Source organism: Dermacentor albipictus, unplaced genomic scaffold (genome assembly GCF_038994185.2).
Source record: "Dermacentor albipictus isolate Rhodes 1998 colony unplaced genomic scaffold, USDA_Dalb.pri_finalv2 scaffold_13, whole genome shotgun sequence".
In the NCBI taxonomy this organism is placed as follows: Eukaryota; Metazoa; Arthropoda; class Arachnida; order Ixodida; family Ixodidae; genus Dermacentor; species Dermacentor albipictus.
Window position 1 is genome coordinate 443,268 of NW_027225567.1, and position 27,973 is coordinate 471,240.

The 27,973-nt window shown below is 46.9% G+C and overlaps 1 protein-coding gene across 1 annotated transcript in view; it reads right to left on the reverse strand.

The window, feature by feature from the left end:
• Positions 1 to 27,973, reverse strand: part of LOC139051640 (uncharacterized) — a 335,738-nt gene that overhangs the window by 51,616 nt on the left and 256,149 nt on the right. Inside the window, exons 2-3 of the mRNA XM_070528585.1 lie at positions 11,691 to 11,837; positions 2,715 to 2,900 (exon numbers count right to left, since the gene is read on the reverse strand). Coding sequence (XP_070384686.1) covers positions 2,715 to 2,900; positions 11,691 to 11,816 — 312 coding nt within the window. The 5' untranslated portion in view covers positions 11,817 to 11,837. The remainder of the gene's footprint in view (positions 1 to 2,714; positions 2,901 to 11,690; positions 11,838 to 27,973) is intronic.

Sequence of the window (27,973 nt, forward strand, 5' to 3'; positions counted from 1 at the left end):
AAGACAGTCCTCGCTTCTAGAGCAGGGGCTACGTAATAACAAAAAGACAAGACTTACGCGGCTGTCATCCTAATGAAAGAAAACGTTGCCATCAGTTATTACTTCGCTGGATTTGCCAGTGTGCTGCCGACAATGCCCACTTTCAAAAGTAGCACGGATGTGGCGGCGACGTATGTCATTCGCCCCCATTCCCCAGAACCCCTCTCAACGGTTAATACCCCTATGCCATTGACCTCCTTGGTAGCACTTACTTAGAGGTTGTTTGAATTTACCCATAATGAAGAGGTCGCACGTACGTTTCTAGTTGTATGGGCGCCTCGCCTACATTACATACTTAATAAGTATGCGCGTATGTTGCATCGGTTTAAAAACTTCAGTGACGAATGCAGCAATGTCATGTCGCAATACATGATCTTGTAAAAAAAAAAAAGGCTGCAGTTTTGCCGGAAAGGCGAAGCGTCGATTTCGTTAGCAAATTAGTGTATAGGTATACGAAGCAAGGATAGTAGTTTTATCGGCTGTATAAAGTTGTAAACATAGGCATACGAACTAAATTGACAAGCATGGCCTCACGCGCGCACAAGCAGACATAAACACATCTCACTCGTTGGCCGCTGAAGCATTCTGTCAACGCGCTGGAGTTATGAAGCGCGACAGCAGCAGTGAGTGAATGGACCACTGTGCTGCCTCTCGCATGAACGCGAACTAAGCCATGAAAACACAGCGCATGGCGGACTGTGTCCTCGTCACGGATGGCTTTCAAGATTCAGCAGCCCGGGCGGGCGCGCGCTGCCCTCCGGGTCGCCCGGAATACAAGTCCCCTCTCTATACTCTCACCCCGGAGCCTTGCGCGCACGATACTGAGCCGCGATCGCCAGCTCACCCTTGCACGCTTTCGCTCGCACATACAGCATGCGTGTGGGCAGATACAGCAAGTTAGGTGGGCGGATGAGATTAAGAAGTTTGCAGGGACGACATGGCCACAATTAGTACATGATTAGTACCTCATTGGAGAAGTAGAGAAGTGGAGAAGTAGGTTCAGCATGCAGAATATTCACTATATGAAACGCCAACACATGTAAAGAATACAAGTAATCAAATCAAGAGCTTATGCATGCCGCTCTCCGACGTCATCCGTGTGTGTGTGGCACCAATTCGGTTGCAGCTTATAAGCGAGAAGAGGCGTGACTCATTCACATACGCTTACTTTCGCCGTTAAAGCGCATGCATTTGACGCCTATAGTTTCGGCCCGATCTGCCGAATTTTGATTAATAAGCGTTCGAGTTGTGCTGCTTTTTATTCGAGGTTCACTCCAGTAAATTTACCCTCATTATCCCTTTCTTTTATGCTGATGCTGTGATATCTGATAAATTATTGGTTACTTGGAAGCTCACGTAAGACTCAGGCGAAGTGGATGTGCGCGGAACTGACTGGGGCAAAGGCAAAGGTGCTACTCCATATGTAAAACGTGTGTATATGTATACAACGGGCTCCGTCACTTAAACAAACCGGCTGTTATTTTCACGACCGGACGAAGTGTGAACCGTCGCTTATGGGAGCACCGTGCGCAGATGCAACAGGCGTGCTCCGGTCGCTTTGGAAGCATCTGTAAAATGCAGTAGTGCCGACCTGAGTTTCGCAACGCGAATTTAATAAAGGGGCACTGAAGAGAAAAAGTGTTCCTTCTGTATCCGTAAATTACCCTTTCACAATACCAAGTGCACCTCTCTTACTGCGAGAAGTTTGGTAAGCCCCCCCCCCCTTCCCTCCCCCAAAAAAAGTAAAAACAAGAAACACGAAAAACGAGTAGCGACGCCGCCTTGAAGATCCCTCACCAGTTCACCGTGAGGTCATAGATTTTGACAGTGTCTGCTAGGGCCCATTTAATTCTTTAATGATGAATATCGTCTACATTAAGTTTTAAAGGAGCCAGAGATTGAATATGGTCACTTTAGTGGTGTTCTACTGAGCCAACGCGTCCTAAATACAAAAAAAAAAAGTGGAAACTCCAACACCTACCGGTGTTGGAGTTTCTGCGCGGCATTAAAAAATGAAACTTTTAGCTTCATTTCCTCTTCTAATAATTAAAATGTTATCGCGAAATTGATGACAACAAAGCTGCCAAGGAACACTTTATCAGTCTAAACTGATTCATTGTTTTGCCTTAGAGCCCCATTTATCAGGAAACTAGAAAATCGTGCTCAAAGCGATTGCATTCAAAAGTAAGGCGAAAGATGCCGCCATCACGCCTTAAAACTGTATCTCACTCGAATTTGACTGTTTCATTTAAAGGCTGATTCTGACGCGTTGAGTCTTACGTATTTATTTTAATACATACTGTACACCAGATGTCGCGTAGTGTTCTTCGTGCAGTAGTTTATCACAAGATGTACAAACAAGAGTATTGAATATTGTGCTGCGAAACCGTTCGTACAACGCATATAATACGTCATGTGGGGAAAACAAATAATCTTCTCAGCCTTGGCATTACTCGACTCCATGGAGCATGAAGCGGTAGGAGCCTCCGGATAGAAGATGAAAAAGCGCAGGAGCCTGGGGGACGGTAGAAAATGAGGATGAAGTTAGAATAAATGTAGGCAAGATGAACGCCAGTTCCACAGCAAAGCTTTAAGTAAATTGTATCCATTTACTAGGAAGGGCACATTATTTTCTGGACTGGGCAGACCGACAGAGCGGCGTCCAAGTCCCGTACCAAAGTATGGGTTTGCCAGAGCAGGTGAAACAACTGCTCGTCCACACTCGCAGGCGGTTCTGGAGCCTCTTCTGGAGGTGCAGAAGGTACTGTTGAGAGGCGACGCGCAACATCCGGTGTCAACGTAGTGTCAGGGTTCACGATTTCCTCTGAACTCGCACCGCTTTGGCCACCAGGGGAAGATTGCTGAAACAACCCTAACTGTCAGTCGTGTTAGCGTTGCCATGCAGACAAAAAAAAATGCACACATGCGCGACAAAGAATAGAGTAAGTCGAAATGACCGGCATGAATGGTGACAACTATTCGCGACACCAATTCGAGATCAATATCGGTTCCCCCTTAAAGTCGGAGGAACAATATTATATGTGAGAGAATATTCTTTATCGTGCTCTCCACTGGGAAAAAAGTAGATTCACAGACGGAGAGCAGCAGTCACGAATGTTTGTAATCTGGAGAAAGCCTCTGGAAACTCAGGGCTCGCCAAATCGGAGTGACTGCCGAATGTCAACACTCATGAAAGGCTTCAGCTACGGTTGACATACACGGGATGATCATGTTTTAAGTTTTGCGGATTTTTAAAAAATAGTCTAATGCGGATAACTCTATGCCTTTAGCTGGACTATTCGAAGAGACGGACATTGCTAGCACGAGAAACAGAGACACATATTCAACTAATCAACAAAAAGGCGCTAATTAATTTCTGAATTATAGCACATGTTGCAGTTTACGAATTGTAGCCGGTGAATATGCTACCCGTATCCACTTAGAATGAACTTCCAGGATTCGACCAGTTTCGAGATATTGTTGCCCAAAGTGTGAAACGAAGTACGAGGTCGTTCCAGTAACTTTCGTGCTTGAATGCATAAAAGAGCGTTTTGTTAAACAAGCAGGCGGAACAACAGTGCACCTTTAAGGCCAGTTTCACGGTGCATGTCTCCAAACTGGCGCCATTCTGGAAATTCATTCCAAATAGATACGCCTTGCAAACTCGCCGGCTAGAATTCGCAAATTACAATAGAGACCTTTAGCGTGTCCTGTATTCCGGCAAGCGCGGGCGGTTTGCCGGTTTAGTGGGGGCGCAAACGTGAGCGGCCAGAATGGTGGCGCCAGCTGGTGGCGAAAAGCTCAACCACACAAACACAAAGCTAATTACTGTATTCTGCTTAGCTGCTGCTATAAATTTTCGACAGTGGCGTAATCGTGTTCACAATTACGCCACTGCCAAAACTTTGCACGAGCAGCGAATTAGGATATAGTGGGTTACTGCAGTTTTAGCTCTGTGTTTGTCTGGTTCAACTCTACGCTACCAGGTGGCTGCACCGTTGTGGCCGCTCACGTTTACGCCCCCGCAAATGCGGCAATCCGCCCAAACCGCTCCCGTTTACCAGAATAGAGGACACGCTAAATGTCTCTAATATGTCCCATAAAGTAATTTACTCTGAAGTAAATTATTGAATATATGTTAATTGGTTGTATACGTGTCTCACTTCTCGTGCAAGTAATCTCCCCTTGTCTGACTAACCCAGCTCGAGGGCTAGAATAATGTTATCTGGAACAGGCTATCCTCAAAAATTCCGTAGGACTTAAAAATGATCGCCCTGTATAGCTTTGATGCCTTTAGGTAGCATGTGAGGGTTTGTTGATTTGTTGCCTTCACACTAAAAGAGTTTATCTGCTACGTTACTGCTGTGGTAGGTGCTCTATAACCACTGCCATGGCCCTGAGTGGTGGCGCTCGCTAACACTCCCTGGATTAGTTCTGGTGCACACACGTAAGTACTCATGAAAATGAATGGGAAAACGGCGCCGTGGTAGCTCAGTTGGTAAGAGCATCGCCCGCTTAATCCCAAGATGTGGGTCCGCATCGCACCTGCTGCCAGGTTTCTTTTGTTTTCTTTTTTGTTTTCTTTTTTTGTCATCCGCTTTCATTTCCACTGATTTATCATTGCTTAACTTCAATTAAAACTACAAATGCTTAACCCCTATGCTTTCTTTAGTGGCACTGTATCTTAGCTTCTTATCATTGTGACTATATATATTGTTGTAGCATTGCTCAACTAGTTTACAAGGCAGAAGTTATAAACAGATGGAAAAAGAGAAGCGACAACGCCATACAATTTATTGTTTGCAAACTAGTTGCGAAATTCTACACCAATGCTCTACTTGAAGTGTTAAAACCGCTATCATTGCGTCCGTAAAGCTATTCTTGACAAAGGCCGGTCCCTGCCCGAAATATCGGTGGTATATTTCGACGTGAATTTGCTCAAATACCTTACAGTTGCCAGGAACACTTATCTATCAAAGATATATAGTGGGTACCCGCGTAACTTCTGCCAAAATTTAAAAATCTGCAATTGCCACGTATCGAGACAGAACGAAGTATTGTGCTTCGCGGGCGCTTGGATCACCTGAGATTATTTTTTTTATTTCACACAACTACATAGTTATAAATATTTAATCAACTGTTCAATATTCAGAGCAAAAAGGTCAGTGGTAAAATTGGCGACGTCCCTGAAAAACTCCCGATGCTGCTTTCTGTTGCTCAATACTTGCTGCTTAAATGCTTTTTTTTATTCTTAAGCCTAAAAGAAAGCCCACCAAACACGAAAAGTGCCACGCGACTACTCATGCGGCACTTTTCTACATGCGATATTTTTAGGCTATGGTCATGCATGCTGCCACCAGAAAAGCATACTTAGTATACCGTGTCGAACGAGGTGAAGCCCAAAATGAAAGACGCAGCAATGGCACAAGAGAAGCACGTCCAAATTTTGGCGATACATTTACTGTACGGAAAGCACTCAAGAAATATACAGGGTGTTTCATTTAATTTGAGACAAACTTTAAAATGTGCAAGTGCTACGTAGCTGCACAGAACCAAGGTAATGTTGTCTACCGTCGCTTTGAGATACCGTGATTATTTTTTTATATTCCGAAAAATTACATAATTAGTCCTAATTATTTTATTAAGTTCTCAATTACTATAGTTAGATGAAAAGTGTCAATGAGAACATTGTAGAGCAACATCAAAAGCTCCAGATACAGTTTTCTGTTGCTGAATACGTGGTAATTAAAAGTGCTTTTACGAACGTGAAAAAAGCCCGCGCATACACACAAAGTGCGTAGAGCGGCCAGTTGCGCGGCTAGTCATGAGGCAAACATTCTCGTGGCTCTGTAAAGCTACGTGGCATTTGCATATGTTTAAATCTTGGTGCGTGATAGTTGTGATATCGTGTATATTTGTGAGCGCCTAAATTCTACAATTCAAACCCCGGCCCTCAGTCCTCAGCAGCTACGAAGCATCCGACCACGGCGGCGGTAAGACTTGCGACGCAGCAGAGGGTGCTAAGAATCCCTACCTCCGGACAGGCCACCATTGGAATATGAACCTGGCAACGTTTAAAGTTAGAACGTTAAATAGTGAGGCGAGTCTAGCAGTGCTCTTGGAGGAATTGTAGGGCAGTAAATGGGATATAATAGGACTCGGTGAAGTTAGGAGCCCAAAAGAAGCATATACGGTGCTAAAAAAGCGGGCACGTCCTGTGCTACCGGGGCTTAGCGGAGAGACGAGAACTAGGCGTCGGATTCCTGATTAATAAGAATATAGCTGGTAACATACAGGAATTCTATAGCATTAACGAGAGGGTGGCAGGTCTTGTTATGAAACCTAATAAGAGGCACAAAATGAAGGCTGCACAGGTCTACGCCCCTACATCCAGTCATGATGACCAGGAAGTCGAAAGCTTCTATGAAGACGTGGAATCGGCGATGGGCTGAGTGAAAACAAAATACATTATACTCATCGGCGACTTCAATGCCAAGGTAGGCAAGAAGGAGGCTAGAGACAAGGCAGTGGGGGAATATGGCATAGGCACTAGGAATAGCAGGGGAGAGTAATTAGTAGAGTTCGCGGAACAGAATAATAAGCGGATAATGAATACCTTCTTCCGCAAGCGGGATAGCCGAAAGTGGACGTGGAGGAGCCCGAACGGCGAGACTAGAAATGAAATAGACTTCATACTTTGTGCTAACCCTTGCATTATACAAGATGTGGACGTGCTCAGCAAGGTGCGCTGCAGTGACCTTAGGATGGTAAGAACTCGAATTAGCCTAGACCTGAGGAGGTAACGGAAGAAACTGGTACATAAGAAGCCGATCAATGAGTTAGCGGTAAGAGCGAAAATAGAGGAATTCCAGATCAAGCTACAGAACAGGTATTCGGCTTTACTTCAGGAAGAATACGTTGGTATTGAAGCAATTAACGACAATCTTGTGAGCATCATTGAAGAGTGTGCAATAGAAGTCGGTGGTAACTCCGTTAGACAGGATACCAGTAAGCTACCCCAGGAGACGAAAGATCTGATCAAGAAACGCCAATGTATGAAAGCCTCTGACCCTACAGCTAGAATAGGACTGGCAGAACTTTCGAAGTTAATCAACAAGCGTAAGACAGCTGACATAAGGAAGTATAATATGGACAGAATTGAACATGCTCTCAGGAACGGAGGAAGCCTAAAAGCAGTGAAGAAGAAACTAGGTATTGGCAAGAATCACATGTATGCGTTAAGAGACAAGGCCGGCAATATCATTACTAATATGGATGAAATCGTTCAAGTGGCTGAGGAGTTCTATAGAGATTTATACAACACCAGTGGCACCCACGACGATAACGGAAGAGAGAATAGTCTAGAGGAATTTGAAATCCCACAAGTAACGCCGGAAGAAGCAAAGAAAGCCTTGGGAGCTACGCAAAGGGGGAAGGCAGCTGGGGAGGATCAGGTAACAGCAGATTTGTTGAAGGATGGGGGGCAGATTGTTCTAGAAAAACTGGCCAGCCTGTATATCAATGCCTCATGACTTCGAGCGTACCGGAATCTGTGCGCCATTTGCCCCCCCACTTCCCTTCCTCAATGGTGAATACCACTGTCTTATTTGTAGCACCTAGAAGCTACAAAATCGCGGCCCAGACGTCAAGGCACATAAGTGTCCCACGGAGCGTCCCACGAAAGCATCCGATGATGCACGGATGCCCCACATCGTCCACTACTTGTACGTAAATTGTACGTCATCGCCACCTTGTGACGATCATCTTGATTTGCCGTACACTATGCATAAGCTCGACGCTAAGTTTTCTACCTCCCGAAACTCGTGCGTTCCAGGGCATTATGACATCACCTACTCTGCACTATGTCATCTCAGCCAAGAAGCATGAAAAGTTCTGCAATTCTGCAATTCCACGTGAGGTACGGCGGCCATTCCGAACAACTGGAAGTGCAACCGTATAGTGAGCCTTTTGAAACCAGGCAAGTGCTTGTACAAGCCTTCTTCTCATAGGTCTATCACTCTAGCCAGCTGCATCGGCAAATAGATTACAAACGAAACAAGAATAAAATGGATCTTGGAAAAAAATATCACCTTACCAGGTTTTATTAATAGATTCCACAGATGCCAGTCTTTCATATATAGAAAGCGTCATCGACCTAGCTTCATCATTGGTACACGAAAGACGACGTCGTAGACTACACAAACGCCGAGAGGCAGGATTGTGCAAATGAATAGGAGAACAAGGAAAACGCTCAGAGTACTAGAAATGAAGCGGCGTTCGTGTTGTCCACGTCTCCTCTCTTGTGTCCGTGTCTGTACGCCTTACCCCGTCTTTGCATTAGGAGTCCTTGACTAGTGGGCGCAATTTTCTCGGAAATAAAAAGCGCTTAAGGTAACGTCGTTCATGAGGTTGCTCTTGATGCACATGAACATTTTTGTGTTTGTGGCGGATTCTACGCGTCGATCCTTCACCGCCTTATGAAGGGACCATTTTTTTTTTGTCGGTGGCTGACAGTGACATCGGCAGACAAGATGTTTACCATGGCGTTCCACATTGCTGTGGTCCTCGGTCCCTTATGCTTCAACGTCGCGCTCATTGGCCTCGGAGCTGAGCTCCCTTGCACTATAAAACATACGCATACGAAGACGATATATATATATATATATATATATATATATATATATATATATATATATATATATATATATATATATATATATATTTGTATATGGGCATCTTTGGTAACGCGTCCGCAAATGCCGGCAAGAGACTACAACGAGCCACAATCACAATATAAAAGTACTTGCGACGTCATGGCCTGCAACTATCGACAGCGAAATGTACTGCCCCTGCTTTCACAAGGAAATCAATGATGTCATAACCAATCTTCAGTGACGGAGCAGTGATCCCTTCTGTCAGGCGCTGAAAATACTAAGGTGTCTTAGATGACCGCAGCCTGTCTTGTTTGAAGCATGCCACTGCACTACGGACAAAGCTTTCCAGTTTTATACACGTTCTTCATCTTGTAAGTGGACTGAGATGGGACCTCTCATAGTCTTCTGCAGCCATATCGGGCGCTGTTTGTGCACTATCTACGCTACAGCACGTCTGTGCTCTCGAGTATGTGTACGACCTACCTTGGTACTTTGGAGCGCCTTCAGGCGCAAAACTGCGAACGTGCCTCTGCCTGCCGACTTTTACATCGACCTTCGACACGATACAGAATCACGGACATATCTAATGGAAGTATACAGGTCCTGCGAGCTTTTTTCTCCTCACATGGCCCCACTAGAATAAGGCGTTGCCTAAGGGCCGATTATTGGTCCTCCGTTATTATACATAAATTACATATCCAATAACATATCTGCATAGGTTTGTTTATGCACACATGGCCGTGTTATTTATCGCAAAATAATTAACACTTCTGATGTCGTATGCGTTCAGGCTGAGACAAATATCGCCCATGAATGACATCACACTGGGCAGGTGGACCCTAACATTAAGAAATGCAAAGGTATGCGGATCTCCCGCACTAACAGAGCCTGCAAACCTAAGTACTGAATTGTTTTTATCTGACGTCGGTAATATTGCATGGTTACCTTGGCAACCACATAGCTAACAAGCCGTCCTCGAAACGACACGTACAACACTCAATATCTACAGGCTACTTAAAGATAATTACCTCGCTTCAGTTTCTTTAATACTACTGCTAAACACCAATACGTCGGTCCACAATAGGAATACGCCTCATCTACGCGGGACTCACATCAGGCCACATAATAGACGAACTTGAAGCAGTACAGAATCACTTTATTCACTTCATCTTGTCAAATTGGCATTTAACTGCTATCACACAAATGAAGGTTTCCCTTGGTGTTTCATTACATGTTGTTCGTCGCAAGAAATCTCACATTTCTCTTTTCCACAAGATATAGCGCCATAACAGAGCTCTTCGCTCAAGATGGATTCACCCAGTACCATTTTTTTTCAGCCTGCCGACACCACCAACGTAAAATAAACATGTCCCGATATGACACCGTCACATTTTCACAGTCATTATTTCCACGAACATCCGATGAATGTAATATTCTACCTGCATAATTAACATTCCAGGCTCTCTTCTTTTAACATTGCATTGAAATATGTAACCATGCAATTCTGGCTTTATTTTTGCAGAGGAGTATTTTATTGGTTTGTTAACTTGTAATGATGCCTGTTTATCTTTACAGCATCTTCTGTGTATTTTGATATATTTTGTAAATTCTTAACGTATTACTGTATACTCTACTACTTCTACATATGCCTTCTTATTTATGTGCTATATTTGAATGTGTTTTCTTCTTACCTTTATTTTCTTCGCGCCTCGTGTCTTTATGTACTCACATGTATTTTAAAGCTATTAAAAATATTTTACGAAATATACCAATGTCGCGTATCGATGCAAACTCTTGCTGACTTCGCTCAAGTGAGATTGCACAGTGGCTCACTGTATTCAACAGCGTCGGTTTTGGCGCCTGCGGGGAAATCGGCCTTGTCAGCACTTTTAACCTCGCAGCTGAAGTCAAGCGTAGCTAATAAAGTGTGCTTCACCGACTATAGCTCGACGTCGCCTTCCCTTGACACTGCACCCTTTGCACAGGTCGTGTGAACAGCACGGACTGTGAATACTCTCAACTGCGTGAGACTGCAACATGTGCTTGGCGCCTGCCCTCAATACGTGCCACTGCGGAAGGCGCTGGCTTCTACGCTGGCGGACATCGGAAGGCAATGTTTGTCGGAATTAAGATTATACTTTGGCTGTGACGTGAAACTACACAACAGAGGAAAGCAGCTACCAAAGGCTGTTATAGACTTTTTGCACACCACCGGCCTGATCTCGAGACTTTAAGGCATTGCTTCCTTCCTATTCTCATCATCATCTTTAATCCTTTTTTTTTCTTTTTCTGTCCTCTTTCCCCTGCGCAGAGTAGCAGGCCTGAGCATTCCAGCTCAGGCCGACCTATCGGCCCTTCCAATAATAAGTTCTCCTCTCTGGCGTAGTTGACAAGTCATGGTAAAAGATAAACCGCTTGAGCAAAAGGCAAAGGACAAAAAGACCGACCGGACAGGCGCTCGTCTAAACCGGCCGTAGTAGCGTAGTAGCTATGGCGTTGTGCTGCTGACCTTGAAGACGCAAGTTCAAACCGGGCCGCATTTTGATAGGGGCAACACGCAAGAACTCTCGTGTACCGTGCATCGCGTGCACGTTAAAGAACCGCAGGTGGTCGAAGTTAATCCGGAGTCCCCACCTACGGCCCAGAATTTCACCTAATTTCACCCACCTAATACCCCAGAATTTCATTTTTAAGCGCTCATCCCATCCTTTTATTTTTTTTTGTCCTTTCCACATGCTGTTATTCTATTACCATACCCTATCGGTCCTGTGAAGCGCTGTAATTCGTTGGCAGCTGGTACGCAGCACAGGGAAAGTTGTCTGAAATACGAGCTCACGCTTCCGTAAATCTCGGACAGTCTTTAGCTAAGACGGGACGCACGCGTGAGACTACAAGACTTCGAGCAGCGGTATACAAATACCTCTGGGTGCATACAGGCAACATCGCGCACAATTTTGTTCCGACGAAAAGTTATTTACAGCCTTCAGTTCTACTCACGCTCGGGTCCACCCATCGCCATTCAGCAGTGCCGTCAACCTTTAGGTGTTTCTCCAGCACAAGCAGCTCCGGTGAGGCGGAGCGTGACCTCTTCTTCCCCTGTTGGCCTACATCTTGTGGGTCCATCGTTTTTTCTTTGCCACGGCTCTGGTCAAAAGAACATGCAAACAACAAAAAGCAAGACATATGAGCCTCGAGCAGTCAACAGCAAAGTGCGACATCATCACGATCAGGAGTGAGGACATCGACAGGGCTGTCGTCCCTATCTTTTGTATACAAATTGGTCAATTGCATGCTGTTTTATGACTTCACAGCGACAGTGACCAAGATTTCACATGCTAACAGCCTCCCGAAAGTCAATACAATGTTCTCGATGTACCATGCATTGCAAACAGGCTCGTTCATCCCTACCGTAGTCCATCTTCAAATAAAGTACAAATAGTATTCGCTTTAAGCGTGCAAATTTTATGGAGTTTGCGGCTCAGTTTATACCATCTGGGTACCATTCAATGGGTCCACAGCACTTTCCGTCTGGCAAACTAGATAGTCAATATGTTTGCGCGACAGCGAGTACTGAGCAGAGCAATAGTTTGCGGGCGGAAAGTCGTCCTTTCGACACACCAGTTATTGTATCTGTATCCGATTCTCCAGAGTATGTGCCATGTCACATCAAGTTCACTCGCGGTAGGTATCGCCGTAATCAGCATTAACGTGCAGCCAGCGACCATTCTTTATTTTCCTGAAATTAAGATTTTTTAAATGTGTGGTTGCACTACTGTAGTCTGATGAGAACACAGCGCTTAGAATGTTACATGGGAAAGCTGAGGCCTCCGCAGCAACATACTGCCAAGAAAATTAAAAGTTTATATTGTTGAACGACGGATCTGCAATTTTCTTGTGTTGTTTCAAATAACTACTCAATGTGACTAGATGTTACAATGTCCTCCAGTGATCTACTGAGCCTTCATACGCACGCCTGCGCCCAGCTCTAGATGGCGTCAGCATTCTAAATGGCAGATGCCGGAACTCGCTATATCGTGGGCTAAACGTTCCGTTAAATTTAGGGATTTTCGAGACTCGAAATGGGGATCCGCCAATAGACCACTCAGACCATGACCCAGGTAAGCCACGGTGCGCTCAATTAGTTTCGTGCAAATCATCACATTTCTCCTCCCTCCCGAACTGTAGGGTGCCTCGATTTGCGCGCGTCCCCTCCGGCCACCAATGATGATGATGGTCGCATCTTCTTTGAAACCGGGTGGGGAAAAATAGCGTAACAAGCACGTGACGCCGCCTCTGGCATAATCTTTGTTGGCCCGCCAGGCTCGGTGGCCTGCCATGCTCGGTAGGAAACATTGGGCACCACACCCAATAAAGACCGACGAGCAGTTGCTCGGCGGTCAGTCATCGTTCATCACCACCACGCTGCGGAGCGTCCATCTAACGTAGGGTGCCTCGAGCCCTCCCTTGTTCACGAACCCGGGCGGGCCGCTGGCGACGACGCGCGCAGCGAGGCGCCAATGATGATGATCATTGCAACTCCTTTGAAACCGGGCAGGGAAAAATGAGCCCCTAGCCTGCTTGATTTAATGAGATGTTTCTACATCTATCGATATCTAGTCTTTTGCGTATTTGATCTCCATCTTAACTTTCGTATTTAGAACCTATATCTCTATACTGCACCATTACCTACACTTGCAATGACTCCAGTTCTAACTCGGACACTTCACGCCAACTGGTGGAGGGCGTGGCAGTTATGTTAGATGGCACTTGGCGACGGCGCGGCAGAGGGTGACAGCGACACAGAGACTCGCGTCCCACGCCGTTTACGGCTACTTGCCTCTGTTTTCACATTAGGCGCCCGTTCCTGCGGGGAGCATCGGCGTCACGTGGCGAACGAACGAGCACAGCCAACACCCTCTAGATGTTTTGACACAGCGCAAGATGAGAGCGAACGTAACGCCGAGCGGACAACGAAAAAAGCGAGGAGAGGGAAGAGCCACGAGGAGACAAGCGGGAAAGGGGTGCACCGAAACCATGAGACGGAGAGTGGAGGAGGGTATGAGGAAAGGGTGAGGAAGAAAGCGAAGTGCCGACAGCGATCATCATCATCATCATCAGCCTGGTTACGCCCACTGCAGGGCAAAGGCCTCTCCCATATTTCTCCAACAACCCCGGTCATGTACTAATTGTGGCCATGCTGTCCCTGCAAACTTCTTAATCTCATCCGCCCACCTAACTTTCTGCCGCCCCCTGCTACGCTTCCCTTCCCTTGGAATCCAGTCCGTAACCCTTAATGACCACCGGTTATCTTCCCTCCTCATTACATTTCCTGCCCATGCCCATTTCTTTTTCTTGATTTCAACTAAGATGTCATTAACTCGCGTTTGTTCCCTCACCCAATCTGCTCTTTTCTTATCCCTTAACGTTACACCTATCATTCTTCTTTCCATAGCTCGTTGCGCCGTCCTCATTTGAGTAGAACCCTTTTCGTAAGCCTCCAGGTTTCTGCCCCGTAGGTGAGTACTGGTAAGACGCAGCTATTATAGACTTTTCTCTTGAGGGATAATGGCAACCTGCTGTTCATGATCTGAGAATGCCTGCCAAACGCCCCCCAGCCCATTCTTATTCTTCTGATTATTTCCGTCTCATGATCCGGATCCGCCGCCACTACCTGCCCTAAGTAGATGTATTCCCTAACCACTTCCAGTGCCTCGATACCTATTGTAAATTGCTGTTCTCTTCCGAGACTGTTAAACATTACTTTAGTTTCCTGCAGATTAATTTTTAGACCCACTCTTCTGCTTTGCCTCTCCAGGTCATTGAGCATGCATTGCAATTGGTCCTCTGAGTTACTAAGCAAGGCAATATCATCAGCGAATTGCAAGTTACTAAGGTATTCTCCATTAACTTTTATCCCCAATTCTTCCCAATCCAGGTCTCTGAATACCTCCTGTATTCCGCCGACAGCGATAGAACCCTTTAAACTTCCTAAAGTAACGACACTCTCCTCCTCCGCCTTCACTCCTCGTTTCTCCTCTCTTTCACGCTCCCTCCTCAACCGTGGTGCCACCTACACTGCTCGAGCGTAGTAACGGCGCCAACATGCGCTCGTCGCCACTCCGTAGACGCTTCTCGAGCAAAAATGGCGCCGAAGCAAGGCGCGAGGGCCCACGTGATGCTGTTAGGCCACTATAGCGACGTGGCGGCGGCCTCGGCCAGAGCGCGCGAGAAGGCGGCATTCTTCAAAGCGTGGCACTACTTTACGAAATTTAAGGGGCTTTAGGCGGCGAACAGGCACGCGGACAGCGCGGAAACAAAGCGCTGACGTGGGTTTCGGGCGCACTGCGCATGCGCTAATTTGCCTGCGGCGTTGCCGCCGCCGCTAGAGAAAGCGCTCCGCGCGAGCCACACGTTCCCGTGTTCACGCTTTCTTTCTAAACAATGAGCGGCGCCACCGGCGGAAATGCTTAGTCTGCTGCTGCTGCCAAACGAGCTACCCGAGTCTCAGCGCCACCACCGACAGCACCCTGTCGTTCAGGATCAAATTCTTTCCTATATCGCGAATTAAAAACACCTAAATAGCTGCGCTCAAAATTCGCGTTAGGCAGTATCGTCGATGATTTCTTTTTTTATTGTAGACTTAGTTGCTGACTAATTTTACGCGTTCTTGGCATGACGAGGTATAACTTAATATAATTTCTATGTTTATACATATACAAGTCACCTAGGCGAGCCTTTTTCTCTTTAGAAGTGGTTGCAAGATATCCGGATCCCAGATACGCCAAATCCGCCTGAAGTCGACCAAGAAGACCTTGTCTTCTAAAATAAATAGGAATACAGCTCTCTAGAAGACACCTACTAATTCTAGTGCTCTTCCCAAGTGGAGCCAGCCAGCCGGGCCATAAAGGTTCCTGCTCAACTGCACCGGGCTAACGCGCATAGAAGACAGGCACGCGGCTATGCCCGGGCTACTCACCTTCTCAGGCACCTCACGCGTAGTCTGCTCCGTTTTGCTACTCTCCCACTGATGTCATAGGTAATTATAGGTCCCTCCCGTGCATTATACTTGCTATGTAACACCGCACCATAACACAGCGATATTCTGCAATACAGCGCGTTTGGATTTTGGCTGCAAGTGAAGGCATAAACTCGCCGTGCTCTGCCCGTAGGAAGCCCTTATTCTGCCAGCAGTATTAGCCCTGAGAATTAGGAGTGGCGCCCTCTCGCGAGTGACGTCACGGCCAGGACGCCGCTCGCTCCGGCTCGCTCGGCTGCCGCGCGCGCTCGTTCCCTTCGTGTATGCGTGGGGTATGGGTGGCTCAAGCCGTACGTATTGAAGAATACGTCGGCTTCTTTCAGCTGCCATACCTTAACCACAGTTTCTTCTTCAAAAGCGTGTGAGTCGAGAAACTTTGCGACTTGGATATCGCAAGCTAAGTAGCGTTAAAGGGTTCTACTAGGTTTCGCAGTGCATATATGCGCCGTGTCTATCCGTAAATTTTGATTAAAAAAAGAATATCTGCAAATTCAACGCGCGAAGTTGTGTATGATGCTTCGCTAAACACTTAACATTCCTTTAGTATTTAGCAATGAGAGGCATTGCATATTACGTGGAAGAAAAATTTGGTAATTGGCGTCAACATGTTATCCGATGTTAGAAAGACACTGCCCAGCGAAGCTGTCATCATGATTCCTATTACTCTGGTGTGTTGTTCTATTCAAATATGGCCATTCATTAATGCGTAAAAAAATAGTTAGGCGCGCATTTCTTATGAAAAAGTTTGCAGCTACTTTCATCCCCCTCTGAAACAGGCCTCCAAAAAACGAATTGCTCATGGCTGCTAACACGACGGCGCGTCATGTAGAGTATTTACATAGTTAATTCACAAACACCATAGTAGCAATCACCTGAGAGAAAAGTTTCGTTGTTGAGATCGAGAGCCACTCAATTGAAAGTGATGAAATGTTTCATAGTGGCCCTCAGTAGCCTTTATCGACAATATGGCACACCCCTGATCACGTAACGGTAGCAATCGACTGTCCGTATGGCGAGGCACGCTATGTTCGCGAAACCCATCAGTTCACTACAACTTCGAATTAAAACCATAAAGCATTTTTTTACAGTGCCAACTGGAATGGCTAAAGTATTCTCGAGCTACTACGCCGCAGCTTAGATAGCCTACAAAAGGGAAATTCAAGCACCTTCTGTCTCACGATGTCTCGATCCAGCGTGATTTAATTATACAAACGGATAACAATTCGCTTCGTCAGTACATAAAAGAGAGCCTTGCAGGCTAAATTAAGTTTGCTCCAATCCAATCGCAAACATTCATAAAGAAAGCACCACAAGCCTTGCATATACTTTTACTTGATTTCTGACCCTCCACCGGCGGAATTTCGATATCTGGAATATGTCCCATACTACTAGTCACTGACGCTTCGACTTCTTTCTGGCTGCAGCTATGCGGTCCAGCAGGCATGCTTCACTAAAAAAATTGGGCCGAGTAGCCTGTGTCAGTTCGCCAAACAGATTCGTCATGTATATTCCTCAAGCAACAAGCACCAGTAAATTTCTCAAGTGAGTTTGATTTGATTTGATTTATTAATTTCCATTTACAGACATACATGTACAGAGGAGTGGTAAATGGAGGTGGATGAGGGGAAAAAGCCGCACAGACGCGGCTTAAAGTAACCTCACCCCCTTAGGTACAATATGGCTGCATGGGGCAACACATCAAGCGCCACATAAATTACATTTATATAGTGGCCATAAAACATTGCAGTTATACAATATATGAAATAACATTGAAATATTTCCACAATAACAATGCAAAACACACTGCGGCATTGAAATAAATAAATGATATACACTAGGTAACATACACCAAAAATGAGGAACATAACATACATTATTAATCTTTAACAAACGCGCTCTAAAGAGGTGAGTTGAACGTGTAGCACGGAAAAGGGAATATATATTGGTACATTCCTATTTGTACTCTGTAAATAGCTGTAAGCCTTCATTAACTTTACTTCAAGTTTCCGCCGCTTAAAAAAAATAAACACGTGAAGAACCGCCTAATGTTGACAAGCAGGTAAAGAAGCAAGTGAGGCGTGTAGAATCTAAGCTCCAGTATTAGTTAAGTCCCCGTGCAACTGCCGAGCGTTTCTGTGAGGAAATGCAAAAATTCGATATTATACCATGAAATACTCGTCGTGAGCAAACCTGCTTTAGCGGAATAAAATCAACGTGACTGCTGTATAAGTCATATATAGCCAGCTTTGTGACATACTTGTTGCACCGTGGCAGGTATGGTATCATAACTGGATTCCTATAGGCTATGCTTTTGCGATTGCCTATCAGCGTATGAAAAACCCGCAATGGGCTGGTCTGCGTCGCTTCGGCTGGCAGTAGCGTTGCCTTCGAGAGCTGCATTGTTGTCTAAGAAATTAGCTCTTTGAATAAATGTTCGCAATGGAAGACGTCGTAAAAATATATTTGAGACGACCACCATAAGTATACAAGCAGAGAGAACGAGGGCGAAAAAACGAAAACGCCGCAGAAAGCGCCCGGACAACGCCCGAACTGTAGCAGACGACAGGCGCGAGTCCGTGCCTTGACGTCACGCGAGTGGCGCTCGCAGCGCCGCTCGTGTTCGTTCTCGGGGCTAATACCTACTATTCTGCGGAAAGATCGCGGCTAGGGTGTACTACATAGGGAGAGTAGGTCCAGCGCGAGCTCCCGGCTGAGGCGATGTTCATTGAAATGCTGGCGTCGGCACTGTCACCTTCACCTGAATGAGCGGCCGCGCACGTCGGCCAGACGCGTGTCGCGTCTGAGACCCTACCGCAGCTGCATCGAACTTGGACAAGTGTGTCACTTCTCTGCATTCAGTTTTGCTACTCGGTGGCGGAAACTCTGAGTTTATTCCCCACCGACGTGTTGTAAAGAAACTGCAGAAAGAGCGGCGGAAACCACAAAAGTGACGGTGCGTCGAGCACTCGACAGCGATTCGACCCGCGAGATCACCTCAGCCAATCGGCGCAGCTGAAACAGCCGGAGCTTCAGGATAAGGCAACGGCGGCGCCGCCACAATTTCAGTGTTTTTGCATCTCTCGGCGCTTGTTACGACATCTGCTGGACTCCCCCCCCCTTCCCCCCACTCTCCCCTTCTAGTATACTCTACCACGGCTACGCTTACGCAGCGGGCATCGAAGCGGAGGCTACGAGTGCCTCTGATATTGCGTGATGGTGACTGTCTCCTTGCACCTTCTTTTCCTTCAGCATCGACCAAATTCCCACTGTTAAGTGTCAGAATGTTACGACTCGTGAGGTTGACGCGCGGTGGTAACGTGCGGAGCATGACCTGGCTCGGAGCGCCACCAAACGGAGGGGAGATTGAGAAGTGCCGATTACTAATAAGCAGCCGCCGATAAGGTTTTTGAACAAGAAGATTCCTATGGCCGAGACTTTCACAAAGGTCCAGGAGCTCCGACCACGATGTTAAAGGGCTAAGCATGCGAGCACTCCGATTGTTGCCCGTGCTAAGCCATTTCTGTATGGCGATTAGGGCCAGAGGTGGAACAGTGGCAACTGTCCTGACCGAACGTTCCCGAACAATAAAATGCGTGGTGGCATCCCACTGGCACTCACTGAACCACAGGCGCTCTTCACAGGACGCCTGTCCAATCCTGCACCTCGCAAAATATTACTGCATCAACTGAAAAACAGATCACTTACATTTGGAGCCGCCAAACTGCGCACAGGGTCAATTTGCAAACTGCTTGCGACGTTTATTCTTCCCCGCACTCACGTATTCAGACACACGTTGTGCCAACGTTCTTAGACATCACGGAGGAAGGAGACTAAGGAGAGGCCCTGACGTCACTCTTTGTGAAGCTAAAGTGAAGCCGGAAGTTGGCATTGCTCATGGCGTTGCTCCGCCTATCGGGCCAGCTCTCCTTTCTTGTTTACATTTCTCGCGAAACCACGCCACGCTGCGCGCAACCGTGCTGCTCGGACCAGCGCGCTCCGCCGCAATACTAAGCAATCGTTAGCGCGTTAGCATGATTCCGCGAAACAGGGCAACATTTCCCGCGGATATTCCTTCGTCCGTAGCCATTGCCGTGGCGCGGTACATTGCATACAGCGTTGCATGCGCGTTCATTTCACGAACTTTAGTTCCTCCGGTCCCACCTGGCCTCAGCAATATCCGGTGGAGCACGGTCCAGATAACGCAGCGCAACAAAACACGGAGACCAACGCAAACCTGCCCGCACGGCGCCTTTGCCAAGGTACGAAACCTACGGAGCAACACGTGTGAGCGCACAGAACCATAACAAACCGCCATTGTGGCCCGAAACGCGCGGCCGCTACAGCAAAGAAATAAAACAACAGCAAGAAAGGGGAGAACAGCGGAGGGGTAGGGTTTCTCCGCAGTTTCCTTCCTCCATGTTAGACATACTTCAGTATAACTGGCCACCATAGTTTCACAGCGCCGATTGGGAGATGGCCGAAATGGCGATCACGCGAACTAGTAGCGCTGCGATCGTGTCTTTCGTCACTGCTACCACTTCTAGTTTCGCTTCTACTTTCATTTCTGCTTTCATTTCGGTGGTGCTGCTTCGTCTGTCGCTACTGTGGGCGTGTTGTTGGCGTCGTGTGATATGCGGCGGTTTCTTCCGGTGAAAGGTTTCGCGCTGAAGCGTTTCGGCGTCTCATAATGGAAGAAGTTCCCTATGCAGTTCTGCTTTGCTCACGACTGCTCCAGCGGCCAGATGCAACGTGATGCTGGTGGTCACTATTTTTTTTCGCACCACGACAATGGCAGAGAGTTTTTTATATGGAAACACATGCTACACGAAAGAAAGAATGCCCCACAGATAAGTCTGACGTGTGTGAACGTCATGTTAAGGACGACGATCTATATTTTAATTCTTGAGAACAAATATATATTGATTCCTCACTGGAAACATGGACGCTTGTTCACGGCATGATTCCATGACTTGGTTATTCCCGGTCTTCGCTAACACATCTCGAAGCCAATAAATGTGATGTAAAAGCGATGTTCACCAACAGAAGCAGCTCGAGTGGTGGCAGGCACTTCGGCGGAAGCTTGCAGGGATGCACTTCATGCAGGTGGAAAACCAATTGTACATGAAATGTTGTTGCACTTGTCTTCGAAATATGCACTACTGACTGTGATCAACAAGCTCACGGCCGGGATCTTGCCTTCTGTACTCTGAAAGTGTTAATTTATTGAAGATGACGCCATGCAGCGGCGATGTGGGTATCCTTTTACGTGAATTCACCAACTAGCTCGTAGGTGGAATCTTTTGAGTTATGGAAAGTGTTGTTGTTGAAGAGTATTGCACCTAATTTGCTGCATGAAAAGCTATAACAAAATCCACAAAATGCTATTTCGAGCGGCTATACTACCTTGAAAATCATAATTGAAATCATCTTTAGAGAAGCAGACGGGTTGACAATTAGGCACGGCCCGGTGTGCATAACATCAAGCCAAAGTAAAACAGCGAGCTACAAGATGATATGGGCACCACAGTGTAGTGCAGTACTTGAAGAAGCTTGTGAACGTTATGTGTTGCTGTAGAGGCAACTTTGTTCGAGGAAGCCTCCGAACACAACCCTCAAGCGACTACAGAAGCATAAATATGGGCAATACGATGAAGAAAAATGCCTGAAGCTTCAAATGAACGTGAAGCGGTTCAGGCCAGTTGGTGCAAACGATGCATCGCAGCAGGAGCAGACGACGCGTGGCTCGTGACGAAAGGCGCGACTGCAGCGCTAGTAGTTCCCGGAACAGGCGCTACGGCCACATCGGCCAGTGGGCGCGTATACGGACGGAGCTGGTGAAACTGAAGTATAAGAACGTTGCGTTGAGTCTCGTCCTTCTGCAGTGCATTCTCATAGGGAGAGAAACAATGAAACGATGTGAAATGCAGTCGTGAAGAAAAAAACCGCCTACCGTTTGACGAAAATAACAGGCATTATATATACCTAGAACCTTTAAGATCGCAGTGGTAGTGCCAGCAAACTGATAATAAAATCCTATTAAACAAAAGTGGAAAACTGACAAATTGCACCCTCTGTCCCCAGCGAAGCAGTGGCGCAAGTCAATGGAGTCTGTCTTCGAAAAAATTGACCACCTGTCAGCGCGTCCGATTTCCTGAAATCGCTTCACTCATGTAAATTAGTTTCTTATTTCACTATACGCCACCAGGATATATTCCACTAGCTCTACTAAATTTCTGGACCGCTCTTGTGTACGGATCCTCTTACAGCGCTTTGTTTAGACGGCTGATATCTTGCGAATGATAGTTCGTCGGTTCCATGTCAGCTGCAATAGGTGCTTAAGTCGCAGGAAACTGCGACTTAAATGAATGAGTGACCTCTCAGTCGACAAGGCTCGCACATAGGCGCATACTGCGGTGCAAAAGGAATTCATACACTCTAAGAAAAGTTAACACCCTTTGGTGTGCCCCTTCTGCCACACAACAATAATCGTCATCTGCCTTGATGCGTTTCCTTTATTGAACACGCCGCGCCCGCTACTTTCCTGTCGGGAATGCTTTCATGTTGATAACGCGCATATCGTTCGTTTTTGGAAAGCACCGGGCTCGCAGCGTTAAAGAATGGAAACGCATCAAGGCAGATGACGATTATTGTTGTGTGGCAGAAGGGGCACTCCAAAGGGTGTAAACATTTCTTAGAGTGTAAGGACTAGAACTTACATTTGCAATGTTTTATTTATTTATTTTTCTTTTTTTTGCTTTCATACGCCATGTCGTCGAGCTTCTCGGAGCCGTTTTGTAGAGTGGCATTGCACTGAAGCAGCATTACAGAGGCATGGGTGCCCTATTTGCGATCACGAGTCATACCAGATCACAGAAACTGCGTAGACACGCTGCATAAAGTAGCCATTCTTGGGTTGAGGAAAAGGTCGGGCAGTCTAAACTTTTAAACTTACAACGGGCGATATAAATTTTCCAAGTGAGTGCCAGCATCACAGCGCCTTCGTATAGAAGGTGAGTACAGCAAGCGTGCCATTTATATTTAACTTCTTGCTGTCAATTAACGTGGGCATGAGGTAGGTTACGAGAGCCGTAATATCTTGTGTCATGAGGGCTCTTTCGATTGCGATCGAGCCCGATCGGGGTAAAATTTCTTGTTTGCGATTGGCTACTTTGTGGAGTCTCGCGAAAAGAAGACACAGGTGTCGTCGTCTTTCTTGTGTGTGTTGTTTTTTTGGCGCAAAATCTTTTCAGTGTGCAAGACAATGGGGCGTGCAGATTTCAACCTCATCGATTTGAACACTTTTTTGCAGCATGTGCGTGTGTCAGGGGCATAAGCGACTGGGGCATACAGAAGGAAAAAGGAACTCGAGTTTGAGGATCTTTTTTTGAGGCTGTACAACAAAAAAATATTAATCTTCTTTGCGCACTAGCAGTAAAGCGCTGGTATTTAGCCATCGTTACAGACCTCAAGAACAGCCGCCAGCTGAATAATCCTTAGCTTGACTGCTAAGAAATCAGCAAGACCTCGTAGCTAGAATTCAGCTGAAAGCAGGAGCTGAAATGCCCTACATTTCGCCTAAAAAGCGAGAACATGACCGATGGGCAGCGCGGCCGAAGCGTTTCAAGTCGCTTCTACACGATCGTGACTAGAAAAGTAAGAAGAGTATTCTGTGGCAAAACAAAGTATTGTACACGCAGAGGGGTACTCTCGTCCTCTGCATGCGAACACAGTCATCAAACGGTAACGTACGAAATCAAGGAACAACAAATAACCACAATAACAGCAACAGCATAACTCGAGCAATTAAAGGACCGTTCAAATGCAGATGAAGCACCATTCGAGAGACACTCCAATATTTCAACATTAGCCTATAAGGGAGGTTTTTTTTTTATTTTTAATGCTCCTTAGCACATGTTCTCACCCCCGCTGTGCGAAATCTCAACGCTAAATTGGCTGATTTGTAGAACTGCTATAAAAGAAAAACGCAGTGTCAGGGAGGCGCTGGGACCAGCATGGAATTTGGTGAGACGCACTGCTGCCCATCAGTTAGACAAAATCTGAAGTGCAGACTCAAAATAAATAAAGCATGCAAACACTCCGTTCATGGACAACGCATCAAGAAGGCAAATTTGTTAGTTCGCTTAGGATAATCTTAGCAGGCGCGCAGCTTGTATGCTTTGCCCGGGAGGAGGAGCGGAAAGAGAGAGAGAGACGCACAAATATTTTTGTTTTGCATCAAGCCGTACCTAGTAAATAGAGCATTCTATTTCAGACCTTCCCGAGGAACGTATATATATATATTCAGTGACAATAAGCATGACGAAAATGGATGTGGCGGTCAATGAGTGCTTGCTGCGCGAAAGAGAAGAAAAAGTATTTTGTTCGTAGAAATAAGATTGAAATGAATGGCGGGGTTTAACGTTCGGAAACTCTACGGTGGATTTATTTTATTTCGTTTTTATTTTCAGCTAATTGGGCTATCGCAGGAGTTAGAGATAGAGGTAGTGGGTCTAGCGTGGGCTCCTGGCTGAGACTTTTTTTATTGAGAGAGAGAGAGAGAGAGAGAAACAACTTCATGTAGTCGCCTGCAGAACGATACCATGACTAAATGGCGCCGTGACGCGGGCCCTGACGTCTTCTCAGCGGGTGGTCTCTACTCAACTCCAGCGCGTGTTACTCCCGCGGTCGGTCGCCCTGAGGTGCAACGTTCCGTCGGTTTCGCTCGGCCTTCGTCTTTCAAGAGCCGCCGAGACCTGCTGGACGGCCCAGGTTTGGCGTTCGTGGTCGTAGCATTCCGCCGCAGCCGCGAGTCGCGGCGGAATCGTACTTGTCGAAGCTTCGTCGGGGAACTTGGTGCAATCCCATAGGATGTGCGTCAGGGTGACCCTCTCGCGCTGGCACACGCGGCACACATCACTCACATATAATTTCGGGTATAGATCAGTCATTAACACTGGGGTGGGTAAGGAACCAGTTTGCAATTGTCTGAACAGCACCGCCTCCGCTCGGCTCAGCCCCGGGTGCGGGGGGGGGGGGAGGGGGGGGAAAGTCCTTCGAGCCAGGCGGTGTAACTGTGTAAGCTCGTTGAACGTCGTCATGCGGTCCTTGGCACTACACCACGTTGGACGGTCGGTTGCAGCGGCGCGGTTGGTTAGCGCTACCGTCGCCTTCACCTGCATGAGCGGCCCTGCGCGCCGGCGGGACGCTTGCCGCGTCGGAGAACCTACCCCAGCCGCATGAAGCTTTGACAGGTGCTTCAGTCTACTGCATATAGTTTTAATACTCGGTGGCGGAAAGACAGATCTTATTCTCCAGCGCCCTATAGTCTATAAAATCGAGAAACAGCGACGGAAACGATGCAAACGACGCAACGACGGCGCGGCGAGCAGACGACACCTACTCAGCCCGCGGAAGCAAACAACAGGCATTGCAAACAACATAACGGGTGGCTTTCTCTTTCTCTCCTTGCCTCTCGTCTGGCTGCGCGAATATCTTCTTTAAGTTAGAGCAATATACAGGGACGCGCGCATTTCGCTTAACGTGCTCGAAAAAAGATTTTGCGCTTTAACTCTGCAATGTTCTAGCTAATATGTTGCGAAAGGATCGCATTTTGGAATCTACGTCGTTCAGTGTAACACTTGCCACAGTTAATTGCTTAGCTTTTAACAAAAAAGTGCGAAATTGCCTTCTTGTGCGGGGATGCGACCTGCTGCGGCGGCGCAAGCACAAACTGTGTCGCCGCCTGCCGGCTGCTACACAAAGCAGCCGGTCAGGGAGGGTTGCAGCTTGTTGCCTACTCCTCTGGGACAGGCCGTAGCCCTCCCTGAAACGCGGCCACTCCGTGAACGCGGCGCATGCGGTAGGAGCGCAGATGTACTGTACGTGCGCTAAGTACAATCGGAACGCTCGCGTCTCCTACTGCAAGCCGGCCTCCGCTACAGTGTGACAACCAGCTATGACCACTGCATGCATGACAACAGATTCCACAAAACACTGCTTCAATTCATACACAACACAGGCCTCACAGCACACATATAATACACACATACGCACCGAGAATTATGCCTTAAGGGCAAGACTTCATCGCAATTAAAAAAGAATACAACTCAAACATCCAACATAGTCAAACAGGGACAAAATCACGAGGGAAATTAAAGGCAGCTGACATCCATCATGCATTACTCACCGAGGAGATAAACAAAACAGACGTCCGAAAAGCCAGTGTTTGTATCCATAGACTATTCAGTCTGCGCACAGCCAGGATTAAACTTCTTTCTCCTTGCGCAGCGATGCGAATGCCCAATCAGAACAGCACACAAGTTTGCCACAATAAGCCACAACAAAGCCGTAAGTGCAAAGCGCACACACACACACACAAAGAAGTCGGTAAAATATACGGAACGATATCACCCGAAGTGTAATCGTCTTAAATGCAGTATGACCTCTGGACGACGATGACCCCTTCGTTAGAAGTCGATGTCCGACAGTTGTGTGTTCCAAAAGCCTGTCTTCCTAGCAAAGCATACAAATAAACTCCACCGCTCTGGCTCTAGAGTAGCGGTTACATACCCCTTATTTACCTATTTCCAGGAGCAGCAGTGTCGTCGTACTGATGCCTTCCGCACCTTCAAATACTTCAAACCATTCAACGGTCGCGGCGTGTCTCATCATTGGCTGCAAGAAGCCTGTCACGACGCTTCGAGATAACCAATGGTGAGCCGCTACTTTCGCTCTCTCTTGAATGATGGCAAGCAAAAAGAAGCAGTAAACGGCACGATGGCGAGAGAGAGACAGAGAGAGAGTAGTAGTAGCAGTGGATTAATGTGACGAAAGACAACGCCTGCTTGTTGCGAATCTACGCCCTTGCCGTTGTTTCTTCTGCCGTTGTTTGGTGTGGAGAGAGTAACGCGGCAACGGTCAGTGTAACGATTGTCGCGCGCCGATAACGCTTTTGTTTGCTCTGCTCTGCCGCCTCGCCATTGCCGGAGCGCGGATGCGACCGAACCAGGCACGTACCCAGGGGGGGGGGGGGGGGGGGGCGGGGGGGCACGGCCCCCCCCCCCCCGCGAAATCAAGCGGCATAGCCCCCCCCCTCCCCTCCCCACCCACGCCACCACTCCTCACACATTCCTAAAGCGATGCCAGATCAATGTTGAGACTTCGCAGCTGTTCATCGGTCAGCATTATGCTGCCTTTTCCACTCCTTTTAGATGGCGGTAGTTATCGGCATCTCTTGTAATGTGAAGGAGAGTTTTCTCGTAGATTCCGCACCCGCGTGATTAACTCGAGATGCGTTCAGTTGTCACCATCTATTCAACCGACACGCGCATAGCTGTTGCTTTTGTTAGTTCAACCTTCTTTGTTTAGGCTGATCCTGGGACCATAAGAGGGATGCGGCTGTTACTCGACCTATTCAGCTTTTACTTCGGTTCCCCTGCATCATCATGTATGACGTGATGGTCGAAAAATAAACTTACTTACTTACTTACTTACTCAGCTGGTCTGTACTCTCATGGAACGAGTTGAAACATCTTTTTATTTAAAAAGGAATTGGAGAAAAGGCCGCCGGAAGTGGAGAACGATTACTTGTTTTGAATGACGCTTCTACAGTTATCGGTCGAACCGCCTCACGTAGCCACTTCTGTGCTGTGCTTATGTGGGGGTTTTTCTAACCTTTCGCAGTGAGCGCAGTACGTTTAGAATAGCAGAGTCCTGCGCTCTACGCGGTTGTATGGGACTGGCGCCCGCACAGCGTTACGCAATTCGCGGAACTGTCAAAACTGATCAACAAGGCGAAAAGAACTGATATTCGAAACTATAACATGAGAAAGACTGAAGAAGCCGTAAAAAACTAACGCAGCCTGAAATCAGTAAAAAAGAAACCTGGAATAGGACAAACCATGATGTATGCACTAAAATATAAGAAGGATAATGTCATCAGCAATCTCGAAGATATAGTAAAAGCAGCGGAAAAATTCTAAGCAGACCTGTTTACAGTACCCAGAGGAGTCCCGATAGTTCACTTAGAAACAGTAATGAACAGTATGCAGAAACTCTCCTATAGCTAGCGATGAGGTCAGAAGGGCCCTGCAAGACATGAAACGATGAAGAGCGGCAGGATAAGGTGGAGTAACAGTCGATTTAATCAAAGATGGAGGAAACATAATGCTTGGAAAACTGGCGGCTCTTTATACGAAGTGTCTATCGACTGCAAGGGTCCCAGAAAACTGAAAGAATGCAGACA